At 49.6% G+C, this 18,780-nt stretch overlaps 1 protein-coding gene across 1 annotated transcript in view; it reads right to left on the minus strand.

Annotated features, from left to right (window-relative positions):
- The window catches only part of LOC144175554 (2-Hydroxyacid oxidase 1-like), a 51,143-nt gene that overhangs the window by 18,589 nt on the left and 13,774 nt on the right, over nucleotides 1-18,780 (minus strand). The window contains exon 2 of the mRNA XM_077704624.1: nucleotides 8,454-8,605. Within this exon, the coding sequence (XP_077560750.1) occupies nucleotides 8,454-8,605 (152 nt within the window). The remainder of the gene's footprint in view (nucleotides 1-8,453; nucleotides 8,606-18,780) is intronic.

The raw sequence follows: 18,780 nt of genomic DNA on the forward strand, positions 1-18,780 counted from the left end.
GACCTCTGATAGGGACCATGCAACCCTTAAAGAGGCCGCGCTGCTCCGCTTTCGCAGCGGCACTATCGGCCGCGACGGCGTCCTACGGTGGGAAAGCTCGGCCTATGGCAAACAGAACAATCTAACCGGCTGGACTTTGCCGTATCGACGGCTCCGGATTTTTTATTGGCTTCAGTGAAAAAAAGCGCGCCGAGCTTTACGACAGAAAGCACGTTTTAGACGTGTCCGAGGAACATGACTGCGGACATGCACCGTTGCCAAGGGTCTCTGTAAGCGCCAAGCAAATCTAAACCAGGAGGCTAATGGCGTGATAACTCATGTGGGTAACCATTATTATTTCAGTCCAGCGCTGTGTCCTTGTAAATTAGCAAAGGTTAATTCGACGCATCGACGCAATTAGCCAATCCATCTTCATCTAGTGAATACGAACGGTTCCTATCTGCGTCTCTGTACATGGGAACCAGAGTGCGCTTTTTTCACAAAGAAAGAGGTTGCTTTCGTTCTTGTAAAGCCGGCCTAAGAAATTCAGCGTTCAGCTGAACACTATTCTCAACGAGAAACATGTCTAATTGTCGTTGACGTCATCTCGAAAGTCCCGACTACTGTGTTTTTGGACGTCCCATTTTACCGTACGCCGTCCGGTTCAGGTTTCTTGTAGCTGCTTACGAATTTAAGCGTTGAATTTCCGCTGTCAGTATAAAAGGGCTGAAACATCGTCTTTTAACAGCTGTCGTGTTTACGTCTTGCGCTGAATATTTTTTTGTCATGTTTCGCCAACTTTCTTAATCTTCCCCGTTAGAATAGACACTAAATAGAAGCCTGTACGCAAACCGCCTGCCAGCCAACACACCGAGACGGAAAAAAAGTAAAGTAGAGGTGTGCGAATATTCGAATACTTCGCGAATAGTGTTTTCTGTGCGATTCGCAGCCCATATTTATCGTTAGAAGTATCTGAAATTTGCAGAATAAAATCCCGGGCCGTCTTCACTAAGGTGAAACATAGTGTCACAAACTCGAGCGTACGACGTCTAAAAGTACCGTATAAATTTTTCATTTTATTGTACAGCGCCTAATTCTTCTTACACTTGGTTCTATTCGCCCGAGACAAGGCTGGAGGTTTCTCGAACGAAGAGGCGGTAACACGATCTTACGCCGGCTGGCCGGCCAGAAAACAACAAAAATAAAACCTCCGCCGCTCCGGTTTCGTCGAAGCTTCCAGTACTTTCGAGGAGGTGCGCGTGGCCTTGCCAGCTCTAAAGAGCGTCGAAGATTCTAGAAGGGGGAAGAGGGAAGTTATTCGCTGACGGCGGCGGGCGCGTTGTGTGTGTGCTCTCCTTCTCCGCGCCGGCACGGCTATAAAAAGAGAAGCCGCGCCTAAACAAACCAGCTACGTTTGGACGTCGTGATTGACAACGGCACCTGCCAGTTTGTACATCACACCATCGGCGACCCGCGCCCTGGAGGACTCCAACGTGCTCCCGGGCCTTGAATGACCGTGATCGTCTCGGACGGCCTGGCCTACAGCGAAGCCACGCTTCCCAGGTAGCCGACTCGCCTCCGACAGCGGTGCATCGTCCGGCCCGGTCGGTGAATATGCTGGGACTCTGTCTCTCATATGCATCGAACTGTTCATTTTCTTTTAGTTAACTGCTCCGATTCGTAATATTCATTTGTTAACGCGCCTGTTTGTATCATTTTGTCGAATTGGACATTTTCTTGTCTTTGAATTCCATCTAAGTTGCCTGTAATTATCGATCTGTTACCTCGTGCTTGTGTTGTAACTTGCCTGTTTAAATATAAGTCCTTGTGCTGTTTTCCGTTCAAGGCTCTTGCTCATTCTTGCCGCTCTGGTCGGCGAAAGCCGCACATCAGACGGCCACCCCCTTTGTCACCTGTGCCCTGTGGATTCGGTGGGGTTTGTTGGCTCTCATGAGTCGACTCCCCATATCTTCCGACAGTGCACCCTAATTTAAGGAAACGGGTGACACATAGGAAGGGCGAAGTATGCAGTGTATAAGTGTATTCAAAGATCCTAAGTCTCTCTTCCAACACGGCGCGCGCTGATTGGGCGCCGGACAAGGCGGGCTTGCCGCTTGCGCTCGGGTATGGTCAATAGATCTTGCCTAGCTCTCAAAGATAATTTGCAAACATAATCTTTACCAGAAACACGTCGTTGGGGGGTCCCATTGTTACCAGCCGCCTTATCCATAATGCCGTTTTGATGCTGAGCACTGGGCATCCTATAGGGCTTGGCGTTTTTGTCCACGGATATAAAACCTATGGGGGTAGACGCATACAGCTGTATGCGTCTATGAAGCGTGAAGCGTTCAAGCGCGAGGCGTTGGAAAACGGCTGTCCCGCTGTGTTCACGTACGCGTTACGTTCTAGCGCGAGGCATTGGAAATCGAGAGTCCCATTGTTCTAGTACTGTGACTACATAGGACTACAGGAGACGACGACGGCACGAGCACCTAAGAAACTTCGCCCTGAATAGCCATGAAGCACGTACGTGCGAATTGAAGGTTCTCTACACGACATGCCCTTTTGGGTTGGCTTTATTGCATTTTGCAGAAACTGCAAAAACGCTTTACACGTGTGATCATTGCTTGCAACGATTTTATTCTAACCTGCAGAATCATAGGTGGTGTTTCCTTGTCAGAACACGCTATGAAAATTTCTGAGCGGTGTATCTCCATCCCCCACCCCCAGCCCCCTACACTCGGCCTTGTAGTTTTTCCTACGCTATGTATTCATGCCTTCTATATATTAAAATATAAAAACAAAACAAGCGAGTCGATGCGGTGTACTTGACGTCATTAACTTTGCAAGAACTCCCCGGAAGAGCTCACCTCATCGAAATGGGCAGTGAGTTTGAGACTTTTGAAATGTCTTCTACGTACAGAATCTTACGCGAGGAGTGGCCGGCGCTCCTATAAGGCGTCAACCTCTCCTATTTTTTCATCATGTGATAAAGAAGAAGAATAAGCGGGCGTTGGCTTGTTGTTTTTGTGCGGTAGGGTTGTGCTTACTCTTCAGCGCACTGCATGAGACGAACGAAATCGCGGTAACCAAACGCGAAACAGCTGACGGCTACTTTATTCCCACGCTCATTTTTATTGTATCGAAATAATTGGCACCGGTGACTTGGATGGCGTGCACTGTCGCTGTCAATAGTAAACGACAGTTCGTACAGCCAACCAATAGATACGGTGGCTTGCAGCGAGAGACATAGAGCCGCGACGACTCGAAAATAAAAACTACCCGCAGTAGAGAAAGTAAAGGAGGCCACATTGACGTTCGTGGTCACGAACCAAATGCACGATCATTCTTGCAGCTGGGAATGACTTAAGAGGTTCCCATACACAAAAACCCAGGCATTAAAGGTGATACGAACTAATGGAGGAAGCTTACTGATTTTTTTATAACGGGATTTTCGGTGTCCAGCGATCGTAAGCCTTTTGCTGTAGGCCGGCGGGAAACTTGTAGGCACATGTGACTACCAACTTGGATCCGCCGATGATTTACCGCCAACGAATTCGGCACTGCCTATTCTTGCCCATTTCGAGGGCGGCCAATCTGCTCCAACGACACTGAGAAAAACATTAGAATCGTCTTCCGCACACGTACAAAGTCGGACAAAATTATCAGCAACCATTTACTTCACCCAGCGCTCACACCCTCATGCACTAAATTCATTGCGTTCGCTGGTCCTGAACGCATCGCCGAGTTCAAAGCCGAAAAAACATCGTTCCGCGCGGGAAATTAGCGTAAGAATGTGCACAGTTCACGACACAACATGTAGTAGTACACATCACGGAGACACCTCAGGGTTGTCTGCTCGGCGGCCCACCACGTGATGTCGGGAGTACCCACGCGGGCTGCGCCAATGTTTCGTTGCACGCACCCTATCGCGTAAAATTGGTTACACTTTCTGGTGGGCGGCATTACATCCAGTTTCCTCAAGAACGTGAAACTGACAAGGAACCCCATGACCTTTCGAGCTTGAGGATGATCGATGACTCAAAGGAGTGCTGGCGTAAAATTACAATGCTGAGAAACAGAAACGGTTATTTATTTTAAAGGAAAAGACGTAAGAGTGACAGCGGTCAGCCTCCCAAGACCAGGAGGCCTCGAGCCCGCGCTGATTTCAGTGACCGGTCGACCACAGCTTGTTGTTGCTCCGGAGCTGAGGTGGTCAGCGCAAACTCCCAGTGCTCAGGTGATGGGTTGGGGAGGGGTTTAGAGTTTTCAGTACATGAGTGCACCAAGTGGTAGGTGTGAAGGGACGTCGCAAGTGCGGCAGTTGTCTTAGAAGAGTGATGGGGAAATGTTGGAGAGAGCCGTGTGGTTAAAGTAAGTACTGGTCTGTAGCCGGCGCCAGATATGAGACTTGGTTGGTGAGAGTAGGGGGGGGGGCAGTGGATAGGTCCTTCTGGAGTGCAGGTAGAGGGATAGGATGGCATTGTATGTAGGATCGAGGGGTGTTAGAGAGGGCATTGTGGAGCCAGGGCAGCTCGAAGCATCTTGGCTTGAGGATGGGAATGCCCGGAAGTGCAGATCGTGGGCGGCAGCTTGAGCTGCCTCGTTCCTGGCAAGACCCGAGTGGCCTGGGGTCCATACGGTGGCGATTTCAAGGTCTTCGGGCAAGGTCCGGAGGAGACGAATGGTGCTTTCCGGTAGCCTACCGTACTGATACGGTCGGCAGGCCTGTTGGTAATCGGTAAGAATTGTAACTAGCGGTGGGTTCTGGTGAGTAGTTGCAGCATGTGCAATCGCGACGGCCTCAGCCTCTCTGGGTGATAAACTACAATAAGATGCTGCTGTGGCCTCATCACCCTGCGGAGTAAGGTTGTTCTTCGTGATCGGGGGTGCTGTTAAATGTCTGCGTACCGAACCTGACGGTCTTCAGAGTATTTTCTGGCCAGATGACGAACGCGAGCTTCTGTGCGACCCTTGCTGAAAGTCGGCTGCTTGTGGCGGGGTATGATGGCTACCCGGATCTTGCACCGTATGTTCGGCGGGATCAGGTGCAAGGCGTCGTTGGAGTTTGGGGGTTCTCTTCCTATGAGTTGGAGTACTCTCCTGCCTGGTGGTGTTAGGGACAGTCGGTTGAGTGCCGCCGTGGGCTGGCCTTCAAGAAAATCTGAGAGGGTGTTATGTATCTCGAGTTGTAACAGTTTCTTGTTGCTGGTGTGCGCATGTAGTCCCAGTGCCGCTTTATAGGTCTTGCGTAGGAGGGCATCTAATTTGGCCTGTTCTTGAGGCTTGAGGTCCAGGAACGGCGTCGCGTACGTACGCCTGCTGAGGAGTAGCGCTTGTACGACGCGGCACGCGTCCTGTTCTTTAAGCCCAACATTTTTGTTTGTGATGCGACGAATAAGGTGGGTGAGTTGGGCTATGGTTGTTTACAGTTGGGGTAAGAAGGCCACGCCGGACCTATCGTGGTGGAATAGGACCCCCAATATTCTTAGTCTTGGCTTGTGGTATGGGTTGACCGGAGATGGTTACGTGTGAGTCAGGTGTCGGGAAAGGAGGGCGACCACGGGTGCGCGACTTTAAGACAAGAAGGGCTGATTTGAAGGGTTCGCAAGTCAGCCCTCTGAACTGAAGGTAGGAGGTCGTGGTGTCGACTGCTTTCTGTAAGGAATCTTGTTGGTGACCGCTAGAGCTTTCTGTGGTAATAGTAATCAGCATAAAATGCATTCCGAAGGTGTGGTATGGACTCCAATCTTGAAGGGATTGGAAAGGGAGCTATATTTAATAGTAAGCATAAAATTACCGACCTCCGGGGTGTCCCCTTGGCCGGAGTGTTACCGTCCGATTTGTGAGGAAAGTTCTGACTGAGTTGTAAGTTCTAGCTCCACAGTGTGTTTAAACGGGGGTTTTTAGAATGGCTGCATGGGTGACGTTGTCAAATTCCCCCTTTATATCTAGTGCCCGTGCGGTTTTGGGTGTACAACAGCTGAGATGATCTACGACTTGCTCGTTTATTTGAATAAGAAAATCCTGCGTCGAGAGATTTTGACGAAAGCCAAACATGGTGAGGGGGGAAAGTTCCTGTTCTTATAGGAAGGTTGTCAAGCGTTGTTGCACTAGGTGCTCGAAAAGTTTTCCAATGCACGATGTCAGTGATATGGGGCGATGCGATGTTGGGGAAATGGGCTTTTTGGGTTTTGGGATGAGGGTAATGTCACAATGTTTCCACTCGGTCGGCAAGGTTCCCTGGTCCCAATGAAGATTGAACAGTTCTAGAAGGGAATCTTCAGAGTCATGGTCCAAGTTTCGGAGCAGTCGGTTGGTGATTCCATCTCTACCTGGCATTGTGTTTCGGGTGAGACGTGCTATTTCTTGCTGGAATTCTGGTTCTGTGAAAGGAGCATCCAGTTCGCTATTGGGCTGCCCTGTGTATTAAGTTGAGATAGGGGCCAGACACGCTGTAGGTCGACCAAAAAGGTGGGTTTTGATGGCTTGAAGGAGTTCTCCGGGTGTAAGATCACTGTTTCTGATTAGTCGATTGACCTTAATATTGGTGATGGAACGGGATTCGGTATTGACGATGAGTATGCCACGTGCGCTTGGTACTGGCAGTGCCCTTGAACTGGTCACCAAACGAGCGCCAGTTTTGCGGTTGTAGTGTTTTGGCATAGTCTTGAGCTTGTTGGGTGAGTTGGGATTAGCGCTTCCTTAATTTCTTGTGGCGCTGACGTTGCCATCTCTTGATGAGGCCTCGGCGGTCATCCCAGATGTAGAGGGGATGCGGGTCTACGTCAGGGTTGGTGTCCTTGAGGGCTATTTCTTGCGTGTGCTTGCGTACAAGTTTGTTAAATGCTTCCGTCCATGCCGTGTTGTCTTCCCCGATGGGTGGAAGCGAAGCTTACCCTACAAAGGTGAGATAACTATGTATAATACTTTCTTTAGATATTTAGATATGTAGATACCTCTTCTTATGTTTAAACCGTAACCGTTCGGTAGAACATATTTTAAATCAATTGTAGTTCCTGCACGCTCGACAAAGCCCATCCGCGCCAACGAGCAAGATCACGACTTCATCTGCACCTGAACCCAAATGGCCGACAACAGGGCTCCCTTGATGTATCTAGGCGGTCTCGGTGCTGTTGGCGGGCGCCTTTCTGCTTGTGCATCAGGTCACAATTTTTGGGGACTGACGTCCCCTGCAACTACCGCCGGACGAGCGGGTCCAGCGCACGCGCGAACACCCAGAATGGCTACGGTGCGACGAGAACTGTGACTTTAAGTGCGCCTTACTGCTATGGCTGCGGTCTCATTGCTCGAATCACCGAAACCGAAATCGACAGGAGTAAACGAAGCTGTAAGTAAATATTTCTTCTTCGTTCGACAATCTAATGCGTCATTCTATGATTAATGGGCTCGTACGCACCTATAGCCGCCTAAATAAACGTACTACCCAAATTTTGTGCTAGTACTCCTTTACGCGCAACCTAGAGAAATGGTCGCGGTTTTCGACTTAGTAGAAACAAGTGTTAAACACGGGTACTCAGCACCCAAACACAACTTTGAGCGTGGTAATAAAACAAGTAGCAATAAGGCGAATGGTAAAGCACGTTAATGCAGATAGCGTATGTCAGACTAGCAAGATGATTGTCTAAGCCTCTCGGTCATAGTAACGGAAAGACGACGAAGACGTCGAAAGGCAAAGGTGTGATGGTGATAATTTTATTACACAAGCCTACCAGCGGATGGGTTTGGCTGTAGGCACAAGGTCATTCCAAGGGATAAAATATAATTTTTTATTGTTGCACGCGTTTATTGTCCTACAAATTCCATACGTGCAATGTATGCGGCGATAACCTCCGAAGCATTTATATAAACTTTTCAAAATAGTTACAGCCCAAACAGAAACAACGACGCAAAAAGACGGCAGGGCCACAGCTGACTTCCAACTGAATTTAATAAGAGAAACCTTACACCTTTTATACGCACTCTTCAGGTTAACAAAAGTGAAAAACTAAAAATAAAACAACAAAAAAAAAACATACACAGAACACCTGATAGAGCACAACACATAAACACGCGTTCTGAAAAATCGGTAATTTTGTGACGCACAATAACGGCAAAAAATGGCACGCGCAGCTCATATTCAGCGCTGGTGTGGAATAATGGAGTCTGAAGCCGCAGTAAAGAAAAAAAAGACCTATTTTTAAATCGGACTTCTTTCCTTATTACTATGAACATTGCTTCCGATTAGTTCCTCGTCTTCCTTCTCCTTCTGTCGGCTCATAGCTCCACCATGATATAACGTCTTCTTCGTAAAAAAGCAACTGGTGAACCTGAATAGAAGCTTCGCATTACGTTGTCGGACGTCTGCGTGCTATCCGGCAAGCCTTTTTTGTAGTTTGGTGCATCCCTGTCACACTGCACCAGATTACGCACTGCATAACTTGTCAACTTGTGGAAATTTTCCGAATACTTGCCTTTCACGACCGCCAGTTCGCCATCAGGATGCACAAGTTTCTGCACCGCTGTTGGTGATATTCCTACCGGCATCGACAACATCTTTCCCAGTACCTGTACTCTCAGGTTCCTTTCAGAAACGCCGGCCAGCACCCGTGGCAGAAACCGCCATCTGCGTAAAACGGCAGAAGCATACGTTATAATTTGAACGCTGTTTGCTTACTTATAAATCTTATTAGAGCGATGCGGCTTTCAAAATCAGTTCGTGGTATATTACAACAAATAGCTGCATCACCGCTAATTGTTGTAATTGCGCCATCGCGCAACACACTAACCATTTCCATAAATGTTGTGACTCCCAGGCACATCAATCAATCAATCAATCAATCAATCAATCAATCAATCAATCAATCAATCAATCAATCAATCAATCAATCAATCAATCAATCAATCAATCAATCAATCAATCAATCAATCAAAATGTTCTTATGTTCAACAGTACACCTCTCAGTGACAAAGGAGCGTGGCCGGAAAAGAAGCCACTTTCCTACGGCTTGACATAGCTACCGTCTGTGTGCAAGGTCGTGACAGGTCGACGCACAAAGAAAGGAAAAATGACCGTAGAATGCAAAATGACTCACTCGAGCTCCTTCGTACGGGTAGATAAAAAAATTAAACATTGTTGCAAACACTCCACAACAACAACCAAAAATAAACATAAAATTACGGCATTAAAGACATCGTTTTGACAGACACGCGTTATTTCAAATAATATACATATAATTGCGCATCTCTCATTGTATAGCATTGTGAGAATTTATGCAGCTCTGTTATAAAATGTTCGTGAATGTGAGCTCTGCTGAAGGTCACGACTTCCCTGTGCTGACAATGAAAACGGAAGACAATGTACTGAAGACAATGTATGGAAGCCAATGTATGTTGAGTCGTTGTTGACCGTAGTTTGCACGGTTACAAGGTTATTTGCTATGATGGTTGGTACATATCAGAATATGCAGATGCCGTCGCACGTAAATTTCATAAACATAGAAATTGGGGTAAATTTTTTTGCGGAGCCTATTTTTAGCTTCGGATTGCTTTACATGTGTATATTTTTGGAATGTTCATAATTATATTTTTATTAAACAAATAGAGTGTGTGTTCTATGTAAGAAACATTTTCACCGGTCCCAACTGCTTTCTTCAGGAATTGTGTTAGTTTATGTAGATTCCGGGAAGTCGTGGTTGCCCACATTAACAGAAATATTTTCTCGAAGTATGCAACAAAGTTTAAATTGGCATTGAAAATTGCGGAAGCCAATTAAAAACGATTTGAAAAAAGCATTTCCACCAGTTTCTACCTGGTCTATGTTTGCTTACTGTACTGTTTCTCAAGTGGGTCCTAAGAATTCAGCTCTTACATAAAAGCCACAAACTTCGACCCCGTTTAAAGCTAATGACTCACCCATGTCGCCTTGTGTGCCATTGCATCGATATCACGTATTAGCACACACGGAGACATAAGTTGCTTGAGGACTAATGGGATAAGCCTTCGTTTTTTACGGAAAAACTACCCTTCTTGTAATCTATATTCTCTGATTACTTCCAATAGGAAGGGAAACCTGCCACATCGCGACGGCGGCTTCAGAGTGTGGGACGCAGCTACTAAGCATGGCGCCGGTTGTGATGACAGTGCAGTGAACGCGCGACGAGCACAGCTGCGGACGTCATCCCCTATGCGTCATGAGCACTGTGCGTGTTCCTATGACAAACAGGGAGCGGACAAGCAACACGTGTTGTGCGTACCAAGCACGGACCAGTGCCCAATGGCCCCGTCTTGTACAAAGACTGCTCTCACTTCTGCGAAGGGGGGATTTGAACGGCACCTACCGGTGGTAGCGGATGGTCAAGACTGCAACTACGACCCCCAACCGGCTTGGATTACCAATCACTTGGTGGGCGGGCACGGTGCCGCTTGGGAAAACAGACTCGTACATTGCCATCAGTGTTAATTAAAGCGCCGTATTATTTTCGGCAACAATATGAGCAGTTTGTTATTGAGTGTCGCGTTGCTCGCATGACTGTTTTGTTCCATGCTGATACTCCTTACGCATCTCGTTTTGTATTATTGTCCGGAATAAACCGGTGATTTCTATATCTCGCGTTCAGGCGCAATTTTATCGGGCGCGGACAGGCCCGCAACCCGTCGCGCATGAAGGAGGTTCCTTCAACGGCTACATATGGCCACCTCATGGACACGTCATTGAATACACCTACGACCAGAGGATTCGATTCGATGGCGGTTTATTTAACACAAAAAACAACATACTGTAACGGTCACTTTTGTCCAGCACCGCTACTTTTGAATGATCAGTCCGGCGATGAAGCACTCAGCTGAAGGTTTCCGATGTTCAAATGTTAACTGGTTTAATTAACGATACTTTGTTTTAAAACATAGAGACAAAACATTACACTGTTACATAAAATAGGATAAAAAACAGGCAATCAAGAGTTTCAGAGTACTTAACGAAACATGGTTGGCGGGAGAAGGGCTCCCGGCGTCTGGCCCCGACGATCGGCAGCAAGCGGCTCTCCTGGTGTTGCTCGCCCTCGCTCCCCAGTGGGGCCGCGTTATATTTGCTTTGGGGGGACGCATTGGGGGAAAAAGCGCATCCTAGCGTGTGCGGACCGGGTGGGAAAATGCTAAGGCACACCCGCAGCCAATCAGGAAGACGCTTCTTAGCTCCAATCAGACATGTCCCCGCCAAAGTGAAAAGGAAAACATCACACACAGAAGACACAAAGTTCTAACTCGAAGGCGCCCGTTTCTGGCAAAAGAATTACTGGTGAGAATAAAGTAAAGGTATACAAACTCGAAAAGGAGAAAAGAGAGGCGGCCGTTTGGACGAGACCGGGGGTCGGAGACGCCATTGCGTGCCGTAACACAAGACGCGTGGATGGTCCCTCTCGAGAGCCGCGTCTCCCGCGTCGGCCGACGGGCCGACACACACTCGGCAAAAAGCGGGGCCTTGGTGGCCGAAGAGAGATGCTAAAAAATTGAAAAAAGCAAACAGAACCGGGGCTTCGCGACACCTTCCCCGACGGAAAAAGAGTGCCCCCACTCTTGCACAACATAAAAAAAACATTTTCACGAACTGACGGCGATACTCAAATGTCTTGGCATACGGACTCGAGAAGAAGAAACCCACTTTCTAACATAAGAGTCGGCAAACTATCTCCGTCGAATCAGTCAACGCACACGCACTGGTATATAACAACAACGTAGCACAAACACTTCATAGCAACGCCAAAAGAAACAATGACAGTCACGACCAATGCAAGTCCGGGCACACTCAAGAGTCAGTCCGCGTTCTCACTGGCACTGTAGTATCGTTCCGTGTCACTGTCATAAATGTCTTGCACAGGGTCCAGTCCCGCACACTGGTCTTGCCCAAATGTTTCTGGATCAAAGTACACCTCGGTTTCACTGGCACTTCGAACTACACCACTGGGCCGCTCCGACACTGGCGGTTGGTGGATGCGCTGCAGGCGGTCGTCGTCTGCCGCCTCGTTGTCCGCGTCAGAGTCGGAGCTTGGATGTGTGTAGCAGTGCTTCATACGGACGACGTTGACAATGTCCCGCTTTCTCCCCGTGCGGTCCGTCACCTCCCAGTTGTTTTCTGAGATTTGTCGAATGAGACGAAATGGCCCATGGTAGCGATGTAGGAGCTTTGTTGTTTTTCCCTTTGCCTTCGTAGGCGTCCACAAGTACACCAAGTCACCCGCATGGAAAACAGCTGTGCGTCGCCTGACGTCGTATTGTAGCTTGTTTTTCCCCTGCTGGCGTTTCTCTCGTCGGGCGACCACGTTGCGTGCCTGTCGGAGCCGGAGAGCGACTCTGCTAGCGTCCAAGGTGTGGTCGCCTCCCCCTTGCTGCCCAAGAGCCACGTCGATCGGAAGCGTTGGCTCGTGACCGTGAAGAAGGAAGAACGGAGTAAAGCCGGTCGTCTCATGCTGTGATGAATTATAGGCAAAGCACACGTAAGGCAGGAACTCGTCCCAGTCCCGGTGGTGCGACGACACATACATACTCAGCATATCAGCCAGTGTGCGATTGAAGCGCTCGCACAGACCGTTGGTCTGCGGATGGTACGCTGTGCTAGTGACGTGGTATGTGCCCATTGTCCTGAATATTTCTTCGATGAGATCGGCGACAAAATGCTTCCCACGGTCGGTGATTATTCTCTCAGGCGCTCCATGACGCAGGACAACGGCCTCCACGAACCCCTTCGCTGCTTCCGCCGCTGATGCCGAGGGGCAAGCGACAGCTTCCACCCATTTTGTGTGGTAGTCCGTCATCACAAGAATGTAGCGGTTCCCACCGTTGCTCTTCGTGAAGGGGCCCAGAAAATCCATTCCTACCTGCTGAAACGGCTTGCCAGCCGGCGGGATGGGTTGGAGAAATCCGATCGGCTTGCCGGGCGGCCTCTTTCGGCTCTGACAGTCTGGGCATGCCCGCACATACCTGGCTATCTGCATGAACATCTTGGGCCAAAAGTAACGGCTCCGCACCTTTTCCCAGGTCCGCCTAACTCCCAAGTGGCCTGCCGTAATGTCATCGTGACAGTGCCGCAAAATATCGGTCCTTAGGCTCCTTGGAACAACGAGCGCCGCGCGGTCTTCCCGAAAACCTTTCGCCCTCCTGTACAGAACCCCCTCAATTATCCGAAAGCACCGTGCCGTTCTTTTTAGTTTCCGTGACACCGGTGCACTCGTGTCCTCGAGGTGTTCGATCACTTCTTTTGCCCACTTATCCTCTCTCTGCTTCATTCGGACGTCCACACGGTCCAGCACGAGCAGCGGCAAAAAGTTGTCTTCACTAGCCGGTGCCGGCTCATGTGGCAGGCGAGAAAGCGTGTCGGCGTTTCCGTTCTTTAGTCCCGGTCGGTGACGGAGCGTGATGTGAAACTCTTGTAGTAGCAGAGACCACCTTATGAGGCGCCCATTGGGGTTCTTGACTTTCATCAGCCATGTCAGGCTGGCCTGGTCAGTCACAACTGTGAATGGGGTCCCAAAAATATAGGGGCGAAACTGGGCACAGGCGTACACAACAGCTAGGCATTCCTTTTCCGTGGTGCTGTAGTTGAGCTCCGCCTTATTAAGATGACGACTAGCATATGCTATGACATGCTCATCAGGCCCTTCCCTCTGAACCAGAACGGCACCAACACCGTAATCGCAGGCATCCGTGTGAATCTCGACCGTTTTCCCCGGATCGAACTGACGCAAGACTGGCGCCGAGGCCAATTTCTGTTTGAGCGTGTTCATGGCATCTTCACATGCTGTGTCCCAGCGAAAGACGGCGTGCTTCTTTGTGAGGTTCGTCAATGGTCGAGAAATGCGAGAGAAATCCTTAATGAACCGGCGATAGTAGTTGCATATCCCTAAGAAGCTTTGAACTCCCTTCTTAGTGGTCGGTACAGGCAACTTTTCGATCGCGGCCACTTTGTTCGGGTCGGGTCGGATACTGGTCCCGGTCAACACGTGACCGAGATATTTAATTTCCTCTTGAGCGAACTTACACTTTTCTGGCTTCAGGCGTAGGTTTGCCTGATCGAGTGCCCCAAAAACTTTTTCCAAGTCTTTCAAATGAGACTCCATTGTTTTGGAGAAAATCACTATATCGTCCAGGTAGGCCAGGCACACCTTCCAGAGGAGACCACTCAGTACTTTGTTGATCATCCTCTGGAACGTAGCGGGGGCGTTACATAGGCCGAAAGGAACGACGTTGAACTCATAAAGCCCTCGCCCACAGGTGAACGCCGTCTTCGGCTTATCTTCCTCGCGAATCCCAATCTGCCAATAGCCTGACGTTAGGTCAAGTGTCGTGAAGTATTTTGCACCCTGCAATACATCAAGAATGTCGTCGACACGGGGCAGAGGGTGTACATCCTTCTTTGTGACAGCATTTACTCTTCGAAAGTCTACACAAAAGCGCCAACCTCTATCGGGCTTTCTCACGAGCACCACTGGTGACGACCAGGGACTATAGGACTCTCGGATGACCTCGTCATTAAGCATCTCCTCAACCTGTTTGTGGGCGATTTCTCTCTCAAAGGGAGAATGGCGGTAGGACTGTTGGCGAATAGGGGGAGAATCGCCTGTGTCAATAACATGTTCGGTGATGTTCGTCCTCTGAATGGGGTTATGCCTTCCCGTGAAAAGATGGCGAAACTTGCGTATGAGAGACAATAACTCACCCTCGTCTGATGGCTGCAGGTGAGGCCCGATGTCGAAGTGTAGCTCCTCACCGTCACATGAGTCCCCAGGTGCAGTGATGCCCAGCTGAACGTCGTGGATCGAGGCGGCCCAACCAAGTCTGGTATCACGATGCACAGTCACCGGTGATTTTGTAGGATTGGCCACGCGAACTATTCCAACCCCACACACCACATTTGTCAAAGTCCGGGCCACCTGCAGTCCATTCTTCAGTGTGGTATTTGGTTCGACGAGGTGGGGTCCGTTTCTGGGGATTTTCACCTCGATAAGCATCTCGGTCCGGGGTGCGATTCGGACATGATCTTTGCACCGCGCGGTGAGGACGTCGTTGTGCACCGGCGCGCCCGACTCGACCTGTAGCTCGAATACGTCGGCCTCAATCTGAAGCGTCTTCTTGGGAAAATCTATGAGCAAATGTGCCGTTCGGCAAAAGGGGAGGCCACCCAACAGCTCGTATGGGGAATCCTTAACAATCAAAAACTTCTGCGCAATGCGTGTGGAGGCGAATTCGAGGGTGATTCCAGTTTCTCCGATTGGTGAAAACAGATTTCCGCTGATTCCTTTGATGAGGATTCCGGTCGGACTCTGCTTTGAGCCCAAAGAAAGTTTTTCTGCGAAGTCAGCGGATATAATATTCACAGACGAGCCGGTGTCAATTATAAGTCTCGTGCTAACTCCATTTGCGCTGACAGGTACGGTAAGCAGCTGGTTCTCCCATATTGTGCACACAGGTCGGCCAGGCTGGCCCCCTAAGCCCGGCCGTTCCGGTTTCCCGAATCAAACCCTCGCTCACCCTGTCGGTCGTGGCGTCCTCGCTGCTGCTCCTCGTCTCTGTACCGTTGGTGGCACTGGCGATCGACATGGCCGAGGCGCTGACAATACTGGCACCGCGGGCGGCCGTCGTCGCCGCGTGATGTTTTCGGGGGCCACGGCACGGGGGGCCGACGCACTTGCTCCTCGATCGCTTTTATGCGCTCGGTCAGAGCCTCAATCGACTCCGAAATGGCCCTCAGCGCCCTGCTGTCCGCATTCGCATCCTGCCGCTGAACATGCTGTCCGGCTGCGCAGGGCGCCGCGCAGTGAGGGTGATCGCAGGCCAGGTGACTCACCGGCGAAGGCAGTGTTGTGGCGGCAGCTGCACTGGGCATCCCTGGGATGGTCGGTGTCCACGGCTGCATTCTGGTGGCATTGTCGGGCGTCCCGGCGGCGATCGCTGTCCACGGGTACGGGCCGGCCGGCTGGCAGGCAGGAGGCGGGCCGGAGGCACGGGCCATGAGAGCGGCCTGGTTGATGCGTTGAAGGATCTGCAGAAATTCTGCGCAGGAGCCCGGATTAGAGATGACAATTTTCTCCATAGTGCTTGGGCATAGCCCACGCAGGAGATGCCGGAGGCGATCCTCTTCCGCCATGGTCGGGTCCAGCCGTGCACACAGTTGCATCACGTCATAGTAGTACTGTTCCGGCCTCTCTGAAGGTAACTGGATTCGGTTTTGCAGGCGAAGATGAGCAATTTCGGCTGCATGACGACTGCTAAAACACGACTTGATTCGAGTGGTCCATGCTTCCCAGGAATCGGGCGCCTCAGTCAGAATTTGCGTGGTGTACCATTTTTTTGCGTCGCCTTCTAAAGCCAAATAGAGGAATTTTACCTTGGTGTCGGCATCCCAGGTGTTCAAAGATGCGACATGCTCGTAGCAGGTGAGCCACTCAGTAACGGACTCTTCCGGTGTCCCTTTGAACGTTGGCGGTCCGATGAAGGGCCTGGCCTGGGGGGTCGCAGCGGCAGCAGCTTGCTCCATAACTGATGAGGGGATCCCGTTGTCTTGACTTCTGAGGGTGGGGCTCATGACAGTAGAGCAGGGCAGTCGTTACCCCGCACACTCCACCACTTTGTAACGGTCACTTTTGTCCAGCACCGCTACTTTTGAATGATCAGTCCGGCGATGAAGCACTCAGCTGAAGGTTTCCGATGTTCAAATGTTAACTGGTTTAATTAACGATACTTCGTTTTAAAACATAGAGACAAAACATTACACTGTTACATAAAATAGGATAAAAAACAGGCAATCAAGAGTTTCAGAGTACTTAACGAAACATGGTTGGCGGGAGAAGGGCTCCCGGCGTCTGGCCCCGACGATCGGCAGCAAGCGGCTCTCCTGGTGTTGCTCGCCCTCGCTCCCCAGTGGGGCCGCGTTATATTTGCTTTGGGGGGACGCATTGGGGGAAAAGCGCATCCTAGCGTGTGCGGACCGGGTGGGAAAAGGCTAAGGCACACCCGCAGCCAATCAGGAAGACGCTTCTTAGCTCCAATCAGACATGTCCCCACCAAAGTGAAAAGGAAAACATCACACACAGAAGACACAAAGTTCTAACTCGAAGGCGCCCGTTTCTGGCAAAAGAATTACTGGTGAGAATAAAGTAAAGGTATACAAACTCGAAAAGGAGAAAAGAGAGGCGGCCGTTTGGACGAGACCGGGGGTCGGAGACGCCATTGCGTGCCGTAACACAAGACGCGTGGATGGTCCCTCTCGAGAGCCGCGTCTCCCGCGTCGGCCGACGGGCCGACACACACTCGGCAAAAAGCGGGGCCTCGGTGGCCGAAGAGAGATGCTAAAAAATTGAAAAAAGCAAACGGAACCGGGGCTTCGCGACAATACAAAGGGTATATACAGGAGGAGGTCAACCATTAGACGTCAACCGTTAGACCATTACCGTTCCACTTCGAACTTTGTGAAACCGTACGTAATGGTAACGCTCTATTCAATGCCGCAGATGCTAAAAATAGGGTTCATTCACTTTTAAGTTGGCGGAGCAGAGCTTTTTACTAGCCGTAAACATAGCGACGAAAAAATAAAAATAAAGGAAGCTGACATTTGCGCTTAAGACTAGAAGGTACCGAAGGTGTACGCAACCTTCACGACCATCAGAAAAATTTCAGCCCACGATTGCAGCCGATTTGCTTGTTCTTGGCTGCCGCAACGACCTCTACTCCATTATTGCTGCTATGAGTGTAAGCTTCCTTCCTTTTTAGGAAGTGATAATCATTGGACATCACCTTGCAGGTGCGCACGATATGACGTGTGTTTATGTTCCGAGCTAGTGTTGCCATGATTACGGGGAGCGGTGAAGTTTTTTTGCCATCTTGGCCAATCTCCCTAATTGGGTATGCTTCGCTTGACACACGTGTGCAGGGGTCCCTGGGTGGTCGTCGCGAGGAACGCGGAAACGAGCGCTTGTCATTTTCTTGGTTTTTTAAGTGCCGGGCGGTCGCCGCGAGGTCCACCCTCACATCTATGCGCCCGATAATTTCGGCTATTTCTAACTGTGGAGACGAAAAATCACAATTTGCTAAACAGCTTTTCTGTTCAAATACATACCCGTACTTAAAGGAGCCATGACGACAAAATACAAGTTGGGTTTATTAGAAAGACTGCTTAGTCCCGATAACAATGATACCAATATCATTGCAATCTTCGAACAAATAACGGAGATATTAAAGAAAACGTTTGAAACAGTCACGACCTCCTAGGCAATTTCCCGCAACTTTTCGACGACGTCACGGAACCTTGTTTGCGCGATTGGCGGCCGCCTGAGAGACCTGTCGCGACGACACATGACTGGACGTCTGTAATGGCGCCTCTAGTTCCATTTGACCGCATCACTTGAATGCTAACGTGCCGTTAACGCACTGACAATTATGTTTTATTGTTGGCCCGTATGACGTCATTCTTGCTCATAACACGTCACTGTGGCGCAAAATTTGAAAATTTTGAAATACTTCTTGCTTTTTTTTCGTTAAAAAAAACATCTTTTGTGGCTCTAATGGAGCTGAGTGAGATACTGAATCCTCGTTCTTTAGAATTAAACGAAGTTGTATTTTCTCTTCATGGCTCCTTTAAGCATATAGAGAAGAATTCAATCGCCCCTTCCGCTAAGCTGGTAGAGCATCGGACACGTTTTTTGAAAGTTGTGTGTTTGTATCCTGCCATGAGCGCCAATTTTCCCTCTTGTTTTTCTTTCGGAAAATACCAGAACAACTGTGTTACGCACAACAGAGAGATCCCACTGGTGT

This window comes from Haemaphysalis longicornis, unplaced genomic scaffold (genome assembly GCF_048455015.1).
Source record: "Haemaphysalis longicornis isolate Haplotype H1 unplaced genomic scaffold, Haemaphysalis longicornis Haplotype H1 scaffold_3, whole genome shotgun sequence".
Classification (NCBI taxonomy): domain Eukaryota; kingdom Metazoa; phylum Arthropoda; class Arachnida; order Ixodida; family Ixodidae; genus Haemaphysalis; species Haemaphysalis longicornis.